Below are 19,466 nucleotides of genomic sequence, written 5' to 3' on the forward strand. Positions count from 1 at the left end.
TTAAAGTTTAAGTTGCACAGACACTTTTTAGTAGAGAAAAATTAGAAGAAAGTCTCACGGACCCAAATAAAATAGAGAACTTAGTCTCACTATGATCTGAACACCCCCAATGTCAGCTAGTCTGACTTGGTCTTGTAGGGGTTTGAACCCTGAAACTTCAGCTCTCTAGAGAAGGTGACTTACTGACTGAGCTACTCCTCATTAGTGAGGCCATTTTTACACATCTTCTCACAAGTTGAGGTAGTGACATCACATGTGCCATACCTGGATAGTTTTGTCAGTTTAAACTTCAAACGCTTACAACAGTCAAGATGTTGGTGATGTTTTCTGGGGAAAAAAATCACACTTCATTCTGCTGGTTTCGGGTGTGTTGTCAATTAGTTTGGTGGCATTTGATCCAAAACTGAGCAAACAAGTTGTTCATACTGTACAAGTGACTGCAAGAGACTGAATATCACTGCAGACTCACGGTTTGACCGATCTAAAAACTCTTTGAGACACTTGACATTGGCCATCTAGAGAATGTCTGTTTTGGTAGCGAATGAAGAAAGATGTTATTGAATTAGCATATTCTGAAAAATATAGAGTGACTGACTTCTGAATTGACCATAGGTTGCAGTGATACAAACATTTGTCATATATCAGTGGATGTGCTGAAAAAAGTTCAGCTCTCTAGGACGTATGGGTGATTTTCTTAGATTTCTAGAAGTTTGAAATGAGAAATGTCTAGAAATTTACATTTCTTGTAATAAGCCACAAACTTTCAGCAATCATTACAAACTTTTATGCATCAACTGAGTAGTGACCCTGCATCGTACAAGCCGAAATTTGTACGAATCCATGCAGCGAATTACGAGGTATAAACTTTTTGCAAGTGTAGCGCCCCATAGTGGAAGAATATCCCAGGACTGCTCAGCGAAGCTCGGGCCGAGCAAGCAAGTTTGGTTTGGCTTAAGCCAATTTTGATACTAGTATTTGGAATGTTGAAGCACAAAATATTGGCAATGAATCTGGGGTCAATTGGCAATGAATCTGGGACGAGTTCACAAAAATAGGTTTTAGAGAAAAGTGGTAGAAGTCACATGGTTTGACATTTTTAGAGCAGAAGACCATTGGAGCAAAGATGTAGATGAATCCAGACATCAAAATGATGAAAGAAGTTTGACTCTAAACAAAGCTGTTTTTGAGATAATTCCAAAAACATAAAGTTGATTGTTGTAACGCCACCATGAGGTCTATGAGTGCCATTTTTGCATGAGTAGTGGGAGGAATTTGCAACCCACATGCCAATTTTGGTGAGTTTTCGTGCAGCAGTTTTTGCTGCCCAAACCCATTTAGCGGAGAAAACAAAGAATGAAAGAAAGAAAGAAGAAGAAGAAGAATGAGAACACAAACAAGGGCTCCATTAGCTTTGGTCTTTGGATCCCTAATGTGGAAATCCATTAGACTTACAGTATGAGGCTGGATGAAATCTTGGAATTTATTTGTGTAGAAGGGCATTGCAGTGACGGAGCGCAAAAGGCTTAAACTCAGAGGTATGGGAGCTGTGCTCCGGTTAGCTCTGGCGCAAATTAAGCACTGCATAGTTGCCAATTAGTTTTCTGTCAATCGACTAATAGTCTCAGCTGTACTTTTATAAACTGTTTTCATGCATCATATTTTATAAGGTATTCATATGTTGTGTATGCAATTATGTATGTTTCAATAGCTTGTTTGGACTGTCTTCTAGAATTCCCTTTTTTAAAGTATTCTGTGTGATAGGTAACAATGGACAAATGCCCTTTTTATTTACTTAATTTACTTCGTACACTTGACATTTAGGCTATATATCCATGTTGATTTTAATTTTCTACACTACATTTACATTTATTCATTTAGCTGACGCTTTTATCCAAAGTGACTTACAATTGTTACATGTCAGAAGTTGCACGCCTCTGGAGCAACTAGGGGTTAAGTGTCTTGCTCAACATTATACTGCACGTATCCTTTGGTTGTCAACATTGATTTTCTAATGATATGGTTTTCTGTTTTATAAGGACATCTTAGAAACAGAATAAATGCAAATCTTTAAACCTTTTGTTTCTTGTTTTAGTTGTGAAAGTATTTGATGGCACTGGAGAAGCAGTGTGGATCATTTTGCATGAATCCAGCTTTGTCAAGCACAATTACACAATTAATAGTTCTCTGCACTGGCGACCTGTACAGGGTGTACCCCACCCGCTGGGATTGGCTCCAGCCCCCGCGACCCTGTACGCAGGATAAGCGGCTGACGATGGGTGGATGGATGAATAGTTCCATGCTTTCTTCAAATGCAACCAGAGAGATGATATGGAGGGACGCCAGAATGATGTGGCTGTGTGTGTGTATGTGTTTGACTATTTAAAAACATATTGTAACCTCATGTAGAACCCAATTCTATAGAATGGAGTTAAAAGGTATTTTTCAAACTGGACCTTATTTCCCCATGCTTATATGTGACAAATTGAGCCTATTGCGCAGTTTAAATACCACTACAGCTGCTTTTATCTGGATCAGTCATACTGTGCAAAAGCACATAGGCCTAACTTTATGTCCGTGGTTCTAGCAAAGGTATGTCTTTGTCAAACTTTAACGTTTCTTGTAACATAATAATGACAATTGTGTCCAAAGACGTTTTTGCAGTTTTTAGCAATCATTCGGGCAGGTAAAATAATGAGAAAAGAGTCATAAGGAGAATTGCACAAGAGGTAGTTTCTTTATTTTAAATAGCAGGTCTATAGCCTATAAGGCAGCCATAAATCTTCTTAATTAGCCTATAGTTGGGCTACAGTCTGTTTTTCAGAAACAAGGATATTAGGCAGGCCTACCAAACACATATGTAATCGGCAACAAAACTGTTATTGCCTATAGGAATCACATAGGCCTAAATGTAGCGTATTAGCCACGTTATAAACTGCCAACACTTAGGCTATTTGGGGAATAATTGTGATTACTCCGTTACAAGAAACGAAAGTTTCACAAATATAGCCTACCTTTGCTTAGGCTATGAGTATTTGTCCTATATACAGTCTATGGTATTTGCACAGCATGACTGTTTGATCCAGATAAAAGCAGCTGTACACGTAGCCTAAACCATTTGGTGAAGCTACGGGCAATTAGTTTTCACCGAACGATCACTTTTGTAACACTTGACGGGTAAAAATTGTAATTTTCTTGGAGTTAAACGCACCCAAGTGACAATAACACAAACGAACCGATCGAGTCAACGATAGTAGACCGGATAGGAACATTTATATTTTTCTTATTCATAGAGAAAAGGTCTTTCTCTCCAGGGATCATTTCCACTATGTTGTCCGACGCTTATACAATCTGAGCCTGTCAGTGGCAAAAACAAACACAGACTAAATTGCCAGCAAGGGTTGCGTCTCAGCACCAGTGCGCGCCTGTAACAGCCTGCTGGACCAATTCAAAAAATGTTGCCCCAATTAGTCACATAGACACAAAAACATGGGAAGTAGGGCCCAGTTTGAAAAACGTTCAAATTGACAGAATAATCTATTCGGTGAACTACCATAACTGTAAACACATTTGTTTGACTAACTTTTTTGGAGATATAGGCTACTGCTAGATTTGGAATACTTGGCAATATGCTACTATAGAGACAGTAGGCCTACAGTACTCTGTGTGCAGAGTATATCCTTTAAATGTAGCCTATGTCTGGTTACACACGTGTAATATGTCAGTATGTGCTGCTTTAGAGACCATAATGTGAAGCTTCCATCATTCAGTTCAGTTCAATTAGCGACAATTCAGAACAGAGGTAACGTCATTGCACCCATCATTTACCAATAAACAAATTTCGCATCACCTGCCATTGTTCGTGTGCTCACAATGATCTTGGCCTGTTCTGTTCTACTCACAAGAAATGATACAGTGCCACCTACTGGCAATCATTTCGAATAAAAGTATCAGACTGCAGCCGTTCACACCATTCAGCCTCTGGATGGCGCGCGTGTTACAGGGCAGTGTCTCAGCGTTGAAATTCCTCTGTAGTATAAAGTGGAAACAACTGAAACATCTACTAGGATATGAATGTTTTTTTTTAAATATCTGAGACACTTCACCCAACCTAAATGCTGTGTGTCACAGCCCTCAATCAGTACCTTAAACATATTCAATTTAGACCCCATATTGGTGCAGTTTCTTTGAAAGTATGTTAAGTAAGTCTATGCAATTGAGACAACTTAATAAATACTGTGGGTTCAATAAAATTCCAGCCAATACACTCTGACCTTTTATAACAAATGTTTGTGACAGTTGTGTAGCTGTCAGCTTTTGTTTCAAATGGGCCCACATAGGTCCCATTTAAATCTGAATATCATGAACACATACATTTGAGTGAGTGCATGAGCCCAGCACTGAAATTGTCAAAACACATGTAAAAGAAGTTTTGAAAGTCACTTATGTGTTTTGAATTCTCTTCTAGTAATAAATCATTTCAATTGTATTATATACTGCAAATGAATAAAACCCCAACCAGTGCTTTTACATCTTTATTTTGGAATATGTCTACAACCAAGTCTCATAGTCCATTCAGCTGTCCTGAGCCTCCAGTTAGGTCTAAATGGAGATGATGTTGATGTACTCTGCTGGCAGATGGCCAGTAAGAGCATAACATAACCACCCAGGGTGAGTGTCCAATAACAGACCTTTCTGCACAGCCTGTGCTAAGGCCTGCATTTAATCACACATGCGCCTGTGTCCATGCTCATCAGCATGTTTATCCTACATGTCGTTTAGAAATGTTTGAAATGATTTGTCTGTTTTCTGCTGCAGTTCCGAAACCTGCAGGAGACACCAGAACCACTGCCTGTTTAGGTTCTCTGTCATCCAATCTGAACTCACTCACTGAAACTGGACCAAGGTGGCATAGTGACTCAGAAGACTTTAAGATCTACTTCAGTATCTGTGGGCAGGAATGTCTGCCAGCTCCAGAGGTCCTACTTTTCAACTGTAAACAGGTAAATCACATAAGGGTGTGACATATCTTTCTTCATTTTTAAATTAAAACATGGATATGTTGTGTACCATATTTGGTCTTTTTGTTTAAGTAAAAGTTAAAAGTTTAAAAAAAAGTTTTGTTCACATTTGTTACATATCTCTCCACCATTCCTGTTTAATTAGATTCAGTTATTAAATGGCTTTACATTTAAAACAAAACAGATAATTCTATTAAGTTTAGCTTTTTAATTAACTAAAAACAAAGAAACTCTATTAATACTGTAATTTCTGCCACTGCCATTGTAATGTAGGAGACAAATGGTTAAAAAGTAGGCTACCCCTTACTACCACTTTTTTGCATTCTATCTGTAGTTTTATCCATCTCTCTATTGGAGATGCTTCATTTGTTTCTGCAGTCTATCAACTGTCAAATCAAATCAAGATCAAATTAAGATGATCTGCAAACATGCATTGGCTTTAAAATAGCTGAAACTTTTAATGAGGACTCCTAACACCACTCTGTGGTAACATTTCTGAACACATATGACTGTACCATGTCTGTCACGCAGGGGTAATAGTGTAAAGTTTGAGCAAACTGCAGTCATGAAGAAAAAACTGCAAATAATATTGCTCTTAATGGATTCACTCGTTTTATTTATTTTGTATTGACACTTACAATAGTAGCACAAGCGCTTTAGAGGTATTTTCCGACAAGCTTTAGCTGCATTGAGTGTTTAAAACTGAGCTTGGTCCCCGGGCGGCTGAATAGAGTAGAACAATCCAGTAAGCAGAGAGGGAGACAGAGAGAGAGAGAGAGAGAGTGGACAACCCCAAACAACCGCACTGTTAGCGGACAACTATCAAACAACGGCGGCCTGACAGGCATTTAAATCAACAGATTATCTTCACCGGTAAACAATGTGACCAAGTGAGAAGGACACCGTGGTGAGGACTTGTCAGAAACACATGACAACCAACTTTGGTTGTTGTGAGAGGCGCACCATGGCATCTCAACCGAGGTAGGCAGACGCAGCGGCGGCTAGCTGCTAGCTGCTGGGCGCTAGCTCCTCACAGCCCGTCTGGGTTAATTAGCTAGGTGGTTAGCCAGCTCACTACTAGCAGCGCGCTTGACGCGTCTTTACGTAAAGTTTTAGTTTTAAACTCTGTGAAAGTATCAGAAGGAGGGTAGTGTGTGTTTCTGGTGTTATGTAGTTAATGTAAAACTGACAGACTTTTAGGTCGATAAACAGCTCGAGGAGGAGGTGGAATCAGCTGGAACGAGCAGGCTGGTGTGATTTTTTTTTTTTTTTTTTTTTTTTTTTTTTAAACCAGCTGGTCAAAAGGGGCTGCTCTGTTTATACAAGCTGTTTTTGAGTAAGTTAACAAAACCTCACCCGTCGTGTTGGATTAACTTTCAATATAGTTTTGTTGGTTAACGGCAGAACGGGTGTAAATAAATTTTCCATACCAAAAAAAGCACAAAGCGAAGGAAGTCTACCGCGCAGTAACAAGTACATATAATTTGATATTCGTGCAGAAGAGATATACATTTCACTTAAAAGGCACGGTTATGCTTGACTTTATTTCTGTGGAGGCTACTAATTGTTGTGGCTTCAACTTTCTTGCATGTTGGGTTTAATGGCAGCTTCTGGTTTATTTAGACTGCTGGATAGGCAAGATAGAAGACCCTGGTCATCTCTTGCAGACTCCAATAATAAAATGAGTCTTAGAGTGTTAAAGATTTAAAGACAAAATAGAAGTTGCTCATGCATTTCATGCTACCTACTGGTAAGAGTGAAATACCGGTTCACAGGGCTTTTCTTTTACAGTCTCTGCTTGCAAACCAATACTGTCTTGTGGCCATGCATTGTCAACACATAGCCAATAGATGATAAGAAAGTTGAAAGTTAAACACCCACAGGGAAGTGTGCACTGGCTGCAGAAGCACACACAAAAGAAGAAGCTTCCATGAAATTGCTGTCAGTTTTGGTAAGGAGAGCGTCAAAAACTTGTAGTCACAGCAGCGAGGAGCCTTTAAAATGTCTGCCTGTTTCACCGCAGAATAAAAATCAGTGTGGACATTTCTGAAGACCGGAGAGAACCTAGTGAACATTGTCAGTGTTTATGATGCCAGCCCACATGATGTCAACAAAACTGATGACAAAAGTAAATATTCCACATTAGTTGTGTTTCATTATCGGTTAATTGTACTTTCTAAGATAATGTTAAAGATTTATTTTGCTTTTTGGCCAGCCAGCAGCCAAAAACTAAAGATAAACCATTTAAAATGTTATTAAACATAGAGGGGAATCAAATCCTCACATTTTACATTTGCTGTTTTACTACCAATCATTATCAAATTAACGATCAAATGATGGACTATTGAAGTAGTGCTGAAAGTAAAACCCCTGCTTTGTATCATTGTGGGCTTTTAGCTTATTGCTGCTGATGGGAAAGGCAACATACTCTCGCCTAAAAACCCCCACCTATAAGTAACAATTATGGCTATCAAGTCCAAGGTGACTTTATCAAATAGCTTATTTTGTTCAACCAAAGCTCCGAACCCCACTATCATTATTTACTGTCATATATGACCCCTAAATTAAACAAATCTCCCAATTGAGAACCTGGAACTGGGGAATGTTTTGAAATTTATCAATTAATTGCTACAGTTCTAGTAACAATGCTGCTGGTCGCTGAATTTTCATATATGTTTATAAATTGGAAGAACCCAATGCAACTCCAAAATATGTCACTCGCTCCCAGGTTGACTTTCAGTCTCTAGTGGCCTTCAGGGATCACATTAAGAGGAGATGCCTAACCAGGAACTCTTATCTCCTCTGCGATGTGGCCTAGTGTGTGGGAGGCTTTGCATCTTAACACGGTGTGACCTTGTTTTTTTGATAAACTTTAAAAAGTAAATTGTTCTTTTTGAAGTTATTAGTTTGAGGTCCTTCTGGCTCTCACTTTTGTTACACTCTGGTGGATGCAAAGTTGCAAAAACAGTTTGTTGTGTACTCACATTCTCTACTCTTCAGTATGAAGAAGTACCATGACACAAATGTAGCTTTTTAAGTTATTTAGAAACCAAGTGGTGCTACTTTCTGCTACAGTGGCAGAATGATAAGGAACATAATTTTTGTCAATTGTATAGGTTGATTGGTTGTTATTTTCATTAGTAGTAACTGTTAACATTTTTATTTTGTCATTGAATTATCAGGTTGTGGAAGTGTGTGACTTAAAAAAAGTTACTTTTACTAAATATGACCTTCAGAAACTTTAACGCGTCGTTGGTATCACGCCATTAAAGGTGGTACTGCATCAGCTGTAATGGCTTCTTTAAATTTGACATTGTGTTCCAAATAGGAAAGCTTGATTGACTGGAGTCATATTCTCAAGTGGGGTTACCGTCTGCCTCTTGTAAGGGTGTGCACGTTCTGATTTGAGTCCTCAGATTTTGTAGCTGCTGTCTCACTTTTGCTTTGAATTTCAGTGTGCAGCCAGTTGTGTTTCTCTGAATCGGAATATTGCGCTTTCCTGATTACGGGAACATATTTTTTCGCTGATGGAATTTTTGGTGTAATTTATGGCTCATTCAAAAATACTGGAATACTTTGCCTCTCAAGGTTTGAAGTTTCTACTTCTCCCTCCTTACGATTCGGCTGTGTGAGCATCGGAACAGCTTTCTCTTATGGGTTATTCTGTGAAGTGGGCAGGCTGTCATTTTACCTCTCAGGTACACTTGGAGGTCACTCATTCACCTTGGTGGAAGGTGCTATGGGATGGCATGAAGTACAGCAACTTATAATTTTTTTTTTAAAGACAGGGAAATTGTCTACCAAACTGCTAACAGGGGCAGACAGACTGCTCAAAATAGTGGACATTGGTCTAAAGGGATTAATGTTGACTTTACCAATTAAATGCAGTATTCATTGGGACATAATTATGAAATTATTAGAGGTTGACAAAAAGATTAATCATCAGTAATTCAACCCCTGATATTTTTGTCAGGAGCTGTTTCTAATTATTTGTGTATGGTTCTTGTGCAGCATCAACATGTACAATCATCAACAAAATGTATGTTTTGGAAGAAGAGTGTGTACGTTGAATACAGGCACAGTGTGCTGCTTTACCCCTGGGTAGTATATTGATGTAGGACCTGTGACTGGGCAGTGCCAGATTGTGCTGTACTTGTACTTTGGCCAGACTCTCTGCTACATTAATGAGTAAGTGCTCATCTGTTTGGCATAGTCCCAAATCTGTGCTGCTCTACTTGTTGCCATGGAAGCATCCCACTGGGGTTCCTGTCAGTGAGGATAATCAACACCGTTGTATTTTGGGAAGAAAACTACTACATTTCAAAATGTAGACAAGTGTTCAGTTTGTTTCATTTAAAGTATTAAACAGGGCCTGATCCCATAGCGCCTACTGCTGTTCCACAATATAATGTACTATAGTAAACAAACTCTTTTTGCTATTTGCATCATATCTGGACTGGCAGTCATAAACATCCATTTGATGTCTGCATGGGCTGCATGTCATCTTCAGGGACTAGAGAGAACAGATGTGAATGTTGTGTTGAATCCTCATGGCGTCTGTGAGTCTAATTACACTTGTCTGTAGATATGATAGCCATTGTCTTGTCCCATTAGACACTGCTGATCTGCCCCTTGGGTAGTTCTGTGATAAGACACCATAAATTTGCTAGTCTCTAAATTCTCTGGCATTTAACTGGGTATTAATGTTATAGTTGAAATGATGCACTTGTTAATGCAGTGCTGATTTAAGATCTGTCTTTCTTTGTAATGCTCTACAGTGTATACAATGAAGATAGGAACCTTCTACGCCTCCGAGCATGGGAACAGAGGAACCAAGAAACAAGCCAAGCCAAAGAACTCAACTCAGAGAATGTGCCACTCTTTGGGCAACCATACAAGGTAAAGATCCACGCAGTGGGAGGGAAATGCTCTAATGATGACCCTGTCGATTAGTTAGCCTCTTGGCAGAATGGTTCGGGCAGTATTTTGGACTTAAAAAATAAGTGGTAAAGGTTCAGTAACAGTGTTTTAAGTTCCATGTGTGAGAAATCTCAACAGATGTTCTTAAATTTTACTAGTAAATATAATTATATTTAAACAGACAAGAAAATCTATTTGCACACATGTGTAGGTGTAGTTTCAGAGGGTAGAGATATGTCCCTCGCCAAAAGCTTGGCTACTTTCTGCATGTACACACATCTAAAGTAACAAATTATGATGAAATTGGTTACTATGTTTTCCATAAATTGTTGCATTATTAGAGTTTTTCTCCATTGCTTAAACACATTTCTTGAAATTATGCCTCTTTGTCTTGAAACTCTAAACACAAATCCACAACTTCTCACCCAATTCCCCAAACATCATATTTTCAGGTCAAAATGAAGCTCTCCACTCAAAACCATTCAGTCTAGCTGAAAAACCAAACTTTGCCCTCAGACATGACACACAAGCCCTTAAAAACACACACACTACAACACAGTCCTAGACAATGGTAAGATAAATCCAAAACAATAGTACAAAAACTGGTTATTAGTTATGTTGCTTGTGATTCTCCCCCCTCAAAAACTTTTTCACATGATGAACACAACAAAAGAAACAACAAATGTAAACATTCGCACATTTTTCATTCCTAAGTGTGCTGCACAGTACAACACACCAAACAACAAATTATTCCGCCCCAGCGTCCTGTCTTTGGTCTGGGACAGGCCAGAGATTCTTGTTCTCCACCTCCTCCTCCTCCCCTATACCTCCTCCTCCGCCGCCTCCTACTCCTCATCTTGCCTTCTATCTTATCTTCTCCACCATCTCCTACTGTTCCTCTTCCTTCACCTCTTCGTCCTCCCCATACTGCTCTTCCTCTCTGGTGTCCTCTATGTCTTCCTTAAGATTTCTCTGGATCCATTGTTCCAAAACTGAATGAAATGACCCCGGCCCTTTTATCTATCTATTGAAGGTTCTGATTGGTGTGTTATCAATATTGACTGTTTGTTTCCACCTGGGTAGCTGTGTGCTAATTGAGCTCAGCCTGTGCTGAATGAGTGAACAATATTGAATATTAGTGCTTTCTCAATGACCACATAGTGTAGGCAATGAGAAATGAAGGGATTTGTGTGGGTGTGTTTTTAGAAAAATGGAGTTACGGTTTAGAAATTTTATTTCAATAGCCTGGTTGTATACTGTACTGTATAGTGTTTAAGCAATTGAGACTGTAATGCATTAACCCTACTTAAAAATCATGTTAAGTTTCCTTGATAGAGAAAATGGTAATGTTTTGTTTTTATCTTTACTACAAAGAGCACTGCCCTTCCAGCCTTATTTTTGATTGATGACCAATTCTTACTACTTATTAGTTTGAATATTAACTGTAAATAAAATATATAATAATCTTACTCTTGAAACATGCAAAGGAGATGGAAGGGCTGTTTTTAGCCTTGCATATAGTGTCTGCACTCTTCCTCTCAGGCTGCAAATGGTCCCAAAAGCCTCCATTAAAAATGATAGGGCAGCCTTTTTGTGGCCTGAGAGGCAAAACCCAGGACAAAAAAGATCAGCTTGCTGCTGCTTGTAAATCCTAATTACTGAGAGTGCAAGATGATGATAACTTAAGGCAACTCAGATGAGCACTAAGAGGACACTGTTTAGAGAGATTTTAATAAATAAATCAGACTGAAACTAAATGTCAACAGCACCAAAAAATGATTTTGAAAATGTGACCCCAACCCCCCCTTTGTCATCTCCACTTGAAATTAGGCCCTGGTTTGGAGACAACACCCAACTCTTTTCTTAAATATTTCTTCAAATATTTATCTCTGTATTAATATGCTTTGGACAATCTTTATGATAAGTGCTTATATATCACCTGTTCTTGTACTTGCTTAAAATGTACTGCTCATCAGCAGTGTGACGCTGTACATTAATTTGGGGACTCAACACAGTGAAGGGGCTAAAGACATTTGGTTTTGTTTCATTATGTTTAAAAGAAAGATTTGTAAACTGGTATGTCTGTCCTCTGTCAACATAACTAAGCGTTTACCCCTTCTTTTTGTAGACAAACAAAGGGGATGAGCTTTCCAATCGAATCCAGAGGATGCTGGGCAGTTATGAAGATGTGAATAATCCCTATCCCTTTGCCATTGAGGCTTTACCCATTCCTACTTATCTAACCTTCTCACAGTCAGATCAGGGTCTGCCAAACATGGATAAACCAACCAAACCTCCATTCCATAACCAAGTCCATTACATGAACACCCAAAGTCAGAAACCCCCCTCTAGTACAAGTTACTCTTCTCAGCCCATGATGTCCACTGCCTCTTCTCCTAACCGCCATGGACATTCATCCACGTTCTCAAATGCGTCCTTGAACCACAGTGAGGGCAGTAAGCTCAGCCACTCAGCACACCAACAAATAAAGAGTGAACCCCACTTAGATCTCAGGGAGTGTGCCAGCCTTCCCCAGGAAATGTCTTCTCAATCGCCTGATGTTAAGCCACTACCTTTCCTATGTTCCAGTGATCACGATAAAACTGACACGGACACTAAGGAAACCTTTGATGGACATCAGATTCAAGGGTGCACAGATCTCCCCTTGGAGTCTGTCAGCACCATGGATGTTTCCACATTTTACCAAAAACAGTCCCCCAAAGATGCATCCCTGCCTCAAGGCAACAAGGGCAACGCACTACCATCCCAGACCTTCCCTTCACTCCTGTCGTCTAAGCAGCCCAGCGTAGTCATGACCCAGAAGCCAACAGCGTATGTGCGGCCCATGGATGGTCAGGACCAGGTGGTCAGCGAGTCACCTGAGCTAAAGCCTTCACCAGAGCCATATGTACCTCTACCGGAGTTAATCAACAAATCTGACCTGGGCAAAACAAAGATACTGCCTCAATTTTTGGAGGTGAGTAGATCGTCGTATATGTCATAACTGTACAATGATGTCATTATTTAAAATGTAACATGGCCGGTTAGCTTAGCATTAAGAAAAGGAGGAAACTGCAAGCCTGGCTAGAAATAATCCTTCTAAACCTCCCTTCAAAAAGCAACATCTTGTTTTTATACTTTGTTTTATGTACTGACTAAACAAACAAGATATAACGTGTTAATTAGTGAGCTGGTGTGCTGGTAGGTGGATTTTGTTACCTCTGGAGAGGCTGGCTAGCTGTTTCCCCCTGTTTCCGGTGTTTATGCTAAACCAAGATAACCAGCTGCAGACTGTAGCTTTGTATTTAGCAGTCAGATTGGTTTTGCTCTTCTCGTCTAATTTCAAGCAAGCATATAAATGTGTTTCCCAAAATGTGCCTTTTAATTGCAGTAGTAGTTGTAACAGATCTTAAATCCTGAGACCATTTCAGGCCAGCAGCGGCCATCAATCGGCCTCAGTCTGTCAAGCCGATGACGTTCCAATAGTGGCGGCCCGCCTCTCAAAATGACCCCCCGCCCCCCTGGAAGAATGACCAAAAAAAAAGATATAATTAGGAGGACGGAATTGCGGAAATAGCTGCAAAGCGCAGATTATCGTGGAATCTGCCAAAAGGTTGATGCTATTTATAAAAATTGTGATTTTCCCAGCATTATAAGCATTTTTGCTCACAGCACTTAAGCCAAAACAAACAGAAAAACTATGCTGCTATGTTTTGGTGTTTACAGATGCTGCTTCTGTTCTCAGTGTCTGTGTTTCAGTGATGGCGGAGCTTAGCAGCTCCTGCTTGCACACAGACAGACACATGCCGCCATATCAAAGACGGAGCGCTAGCAAGAGCTCAACACTGTAACAAACTCTCAGAAGTGCAACCACATCGGCAGATGCAAGACACGAGCATGTTGTAGATTTTGTGGCTGTGTGTGCAGAGTCAGATATTCCGTTTGGAAAAATAACAAACATATGTCCGGTCAAGCTTTGTAAACAAGGAGGAGCGTTACCCACGTGAGAGTAGCCTCTGTCAGACCCACTTAAACCTTGTGTTCAGCAGCATATGGAGGCTGTCAAGTAATAAATAATAATAATAAGTGATAGGGGACAACATGCAGTGCAACAATGCATTTATTGTCAGTTGTCCCTATTAAATAGTATTTCAATACTCTACTGTTGCAATACATTTATTGTGAATTGTCACAATAAATAATTGCACATACATTTGAATGTATGCATATTTGCTTGATACATCAAATTAATTGACTTTGATTTAATTTGTAATATTTTCTTATTGAATTGCTGAATTTTTATTCCTCAAGCAAATGATTACAGGCTTTTCTGATGACAAAATGTTTTTAAATTGGAGGAACGGAGAATGTGACAAACCTAAACAGGCAAAGATTTGCGTGCCATGTGTTTGACGACACCACGTGTCTGTAACACCCCGCTCCGCAACACTAGTAGAGTCGTGGGGGTCTACCACCCCTGCTGAAAAAAGTCCTGGTGGAATGATGGCTAGATGGTTAATTGTCGTTTTAAACTATTCTTTATGGTCAGAACATGACAAATAACACTTGATGCCACAGTGAATCACTTAACAAATCTGAGGTAGAACATTCAAAACAATTATGATAAAAATCTTTTTTCAACAAATATGCATGAGTAAAATTAAATGGGCTATATGTAGGGATGGGGATTGTTAATTATTGATATTGATACCCTTATTGAGACTGCTTAACGATCCGATTCTTTATCGATACCACTATCGATACTCCCCATTATTTAGTGATGGTTATTTGGTAAGACCAGACCTAACGGGCATGAGGTAGGCCTGCATGGTATGAGGAAAATATTCAATGTGCGATAACGTATATTGAGATGACATATCACTATGCGTATTAGCTGCCTGGTTGTTTTTAATTTAATATTTTAAATACAGCTAAAAGTTGTTTCTAGAGCAGCAACAATAATGTTTACAACAGCAAAGTAACTCAATAACTTCATCTGACATCACAAGTAGTGAGTGACGTTTAGAAAGAACATCAGTCTGTATCAGTCCCTCCTCCTCTCTCGCTGGCTGCAGGTAACATTACCAGGTAGAAGGAGGAGTGGCTGGTTTGTCTCAGCCAGCAGCTGAGTTTTTAAGACTACAGACCAGTCTTTGCTCCAGACAGATTTCTATTTAGCTTGTTTTTAACATTTGGCTAATGCCAAGCTAGCGTTAGCTGTGCTTATATAAAACATACAGGATGAGATACTGAGGACAGAGATGATTAAATTAACCCTTTCTACATGTTTAACGTTACCTTACAGACAGGTGTATTGATAAAGTATTGTCTTTTTACTTGCGATGGTTTTATTGCACATACTTACAGAAACGAGTGTAGCTGTCATCACCTAACGTTACAGTAGTTTGGAGCTAACTTAACCCTCTCCGTAACGTTATTCCACCGCGATGGCGCAGCCTCTCGCTCTGCTGCTGTGTGTGTGTGTGTGTGTGTGTGTGTGTGTGTGTGTGTGTGAGCCGACAGAGAGCAGGCAGAGACTGCAACCAGATGATTTTCTTATCCATTGCGTTTCAAATTAAATCAGATTTGACGCTGGAGACATAACGTTACGTCATAGGACCCGCTTGTCTCAATAGCAGTATCGATAAGCTTGAACCTTATTGATTTTCGGGTTTTGAGAAATTTTGGAACCGGGTCTCGATCCCCATCCCTAGCTATATGTAAGTTTTTGATTTTCCATCCATCCATCGTCAACCGCTTATCCTGCGTACAGGGTTGCGGGGAAGTTTTCATTGTGTTATTGTCTATGGGCTCAAAATTCACTCAGAAATGGAGCACATTCCTGTTTTTTGAGCATTAGTAAAGCTGGAGAAACACAGAAAGTAACATTAGCTCGCCGGCAATCGCCGAGCAGTTGCTAATGTTATCCAGTGCAAAGTTGTATCGCTTTCCATATTACTTCACCAACCAACGCGACCCATGTTACTTTCCTGTGGACCACTGATATTCTGTCCAAGTGTTGATTTAGCCTGCAAGAAAGGATGTAACGGTAAAAAGCAAATGTGGAGTGATTTGTTTACTAACGTTAGCCTATAGTAATGCAGCCACGAGCAGCCAGCTAATGCTACATTAGCTCCGACTTGCCACTGTTTGCTTCATAACGTTCAATTTAGATTTATTTTGGTTTTACCAATACTCAGGTACACAGCTTCTCCATCTCTCAGTCGCTGTAACTAACGTGACCCACATAATATACAACACTGCAACAAAACGGTCACAACAACACATCCACTAACGCTACAGTAAAGTTACTTACTGCGGTCTACCTGTTATAAAGTGTGACACAATCTCGTTATAATATTCAGTCCAGCTCACTACCCGTTTCGTTATCATCCAATACATTTAGCTGTGCTGACATTGCTGAGCCTCCGTTGAAAGATACAGAGATAACAAAGATAGTTAGTGAAAGCAGCATGCGAGCTAACGATGTAGCACGTTGGCTAAATGTAGTCATTGTATCATTATCATGTAACGAGCATGGATTAGTTCAAACTCAAGCTGTTTACTATAATGTTGTAGTGGGATTTACCTGAGTTTCCACCATGTTGTGTGAAGCTGTCTTCCTACTTGTCTATAACCGCTCTCACTCTGCCCTTTTTCGGGAGTACTGTGCCACTATGCCTCGCTGAGCTGAATGAAAGGTACGGCGCCGGTGTTGAGCTGCCTCTGAGCCTGGAACACTGAAGTAACAGAGCCTGAACATGTCTGGAGAAAAGCCACAGCCTGCATGCAGGTGTTTATTGCAGGATTTCTGTATGAAAGCGGTTGTGTTTTGGATTATGCTCGCTCAAGAGTTCAAGCGAGCACGTGTACGAGCACACGCCTGGTTGCAATCTTAAAACCGCACCGCTAGTGGCCGCTGAAAACTCCATAATGCCCCTTTAAGGAAAATCTTTTTTCAGTCCCTTATCCTCAAAAAAATTAATATGTACTAAATCATTTGTGATTCAAATGAATTAAATGAAACATTTATTGAACATTTGTTATATTGTGATTGATATTATTACATTTAACCCACAACGGTCATGGGCTTGTGGGAAATGGTGTTTCCTGAAAGCTGCTATTAGAGAATTTGTATGATTTCACAAACAAATATTCTCTCTAGGCGAACAAGGGAATGTTGCAAGGCTGAATTTTTTGTAATCATTACTGTTGAATGAATGCTTTTAATTTACTCTGGCGCTCTCTCTAATCAAATGCAATGAACTTGTTTAACATGAGTACCCTGTTAAATGTAAAGGCGGGATCTAATATGTAGTACAGTATGGTGAAGATACTATGGTATGTGATTGATTCCTGCTTTTTGAAATGTCTTGCAATGTCAGATACCACTGTTGTGTGGTGCTTCCAGGGATTGTAGGGTGATAAGACAAGGGAAATCCTACTTTTCCTATTATTTCTCAGCACTGTTGTATGGCCTTTTAATATAGTGTTTAATTGGCTAAGAGGATTGTGTGTCTGCTGATCTCAGGATGTTCTCTGAAACCTCTCCAAAGTTTTGATGTACGTGATTTACTGCTCAGGCAATTTGTCTGAACTCGAGTTCAACTCTATTCATCTGTTCTCTGTCACACATAAACGCACACTCAACCCTTGCACCTGCAGCACTCCACACTCCCCCTTACCCTCCTGCAGCAGCACAGCAGTGCTGAATGTGCTGCTGTTTTGACTGCTGGGACTAATCTAGTGCGGGAAAGCTAGGCAGTTACTCATTCCCCTATTACTCACCAGCTCCACACATCTGAATTAAGTTCCACATCTGCAATAACCCATATGCAAGATGTTTTTGGATGTGCATTGCCCTTTAGCCACCAAACTACTGAGAGGATAATTGCGCAAAACACACAATTTCAGAAACCTCATTTCAGGTGATGAAGGTTTTCTTAGTATTTGGAAAATGTTTTGCACTTCAGAAACACTGTACTGCACTTGCACTGTTAGTATCGAAACATCAATATTTTATTGATCTAACACTGCTTGCCACAGTGCAGTATGATATTTTTTAGGCATGTAGCGTAATGTCTTACTTGGGTACATGGCACGGTGTATGTGGCAAGCAGCCTGTGGTTTGTGTTTTTGTGTGTGTGTATATGTGTGTGTATATATGTGACCTCAGCTGCCTCGGATAACTTCACCCCTGGGCTCAGCAGAACAATAAATGAGCTTTGTCACCAACTTACATAACTGCTCTGTGGGCCCGTTCACTCTGACCTTATCTCAAACACTGTCCATTCAAAAGGAAAAACTGAAAGACAGGCCTGAAAACAAACTGAAATGCAGCCTGTTGACTCATTCACACACTATTTATCTGATGTTGTGGTTGGCCCATGCTGCTGCCTGATACAGGGTATTGCGTCACTCACCTAGTGTAGTATAGGATTTTTAAAGTTGGTCTGTTCTTTTTCTCCCCTCTGGATGGAGAATTTTTCAGTGCTCATTGGATACAATGCAAAGATCAATCAAAGTGTGTGTTTTCAATATTTGCCATAAGAAATATTTGTCTGAAGATTTAAAATGTCTAAATTAAAAGTAAAATACAATACACATTGTTACCAGCCACGGCAGCTCACACCTTGTATGTCATGGCAAAATATGGTCTTGGAGACCCCTACTGTGGCAGGGACTACCACAGAAACAGTTTTGAGTACTTTGCAAAGTGTTAATATATCGTCTGTATGTGGACAGATTTTCTCAATGCAATAGCATCACAATTGTGCAAAATGCACTTGTGAAACTTTACAGCTGTGTAATTGAGATCAAAATGAAGGAGTTTGAAGATGGGTATGGTCCCCCTCACGCTGTTTGTTTTGCCGGGATGGCAAAATCCAGGCAGACAAAAAACAACATATGGCCTTAGGACACAATGGTCCAGCACAATGTAGAGAACTTTCAACCTTTTTATCATAACAAACTACCAACAGCAACAAACGCGATACAGCTTATATTGTCTACACATACTAACATAGCATTTTGTGCAAACATCTGTGAAGAATGACCATTAGATCTTTAATAAAACTATTCACCACTAACCATGTACACTTCTTGTATCAAACCAGGGAATATTTCAGCCTAACACATAAAATTAACATACAGTGGGTACGGAAAGTATTCAGACCCCTTTAAATTTTTCACTCTTTGTTTCATTGCAGCCATTTTCCAAAAATCAAAAAAGTTCATTTTATTTCTCAGTAATGTACACTCAGCACCCCATCTTGACAGAAAAAAACAGAAATGTAGAAATTTTTGCAAATTTATTAAAAAAGAAAAACTGAAATATCACATGGTCATAAGTATTCAGACCCTTTGCTCAGTATTTAGTAGAAGCACCTTTTTGATCTAATACAGCCATGAGTCGTTTTGGGAAAGATGCAACAAGTTTTTCACATCTGGATTTGGGTATCCTCTGCCATTCCTCCTTGCAGATCCTCTCCAGTTCTGTCAGGTTGGATGGTAAACGTTGGTGGACAG

The 19,466-nt window shown here is 39.7% G+C and overlaps 1 protein-coding gene across 1 annotated transcript in view; it reads left to right on the forward strand.

Annotated features, from left to right (window-relative positions):
* Nucleotides 1-5,789: 5,789 nt before the first annotated feature.
* The window catches only part of LOC123981536 (AF4/FMR2 family member 1-like), a 31,107-nt gene continuing 17,430 nt past the window's right edge, over nucleotides 5,790-19,466 (forward strand). The window contains 3 exon segments of the mRNA XM_046066418.1: nucleotides 5,790-5,999; nucleotides 9,797-9,917; nucleotides 12,067-12,915. Coding sequence (XP_045922374.1) covers nucleotides 5,947-5,999; nucleotides 9,797-9,917; nucleotides 12,067-12,915 — 1,023 coding nt within the window. The 5' untranslated portion in view covers nucleotides 5,790-5,946.

The sequence above is a fragment of the Micropterus dolomieu genome, linkage group LG13, assembly GCF_021292245.1.
Source record: "Micropterus dolomieu isolate WLL.071019.BEF.003 ecotype Adirondacks linkage group LG13, ASM2129224v1, whole genome shotgun sequence".
Taxonomy (NCBI): Eukaryota; Metazoa; Chordata; class Actinopteri; order Centrarchiformes; family Centrarchidae; genus Micropterus; species Micropterus dolomieu.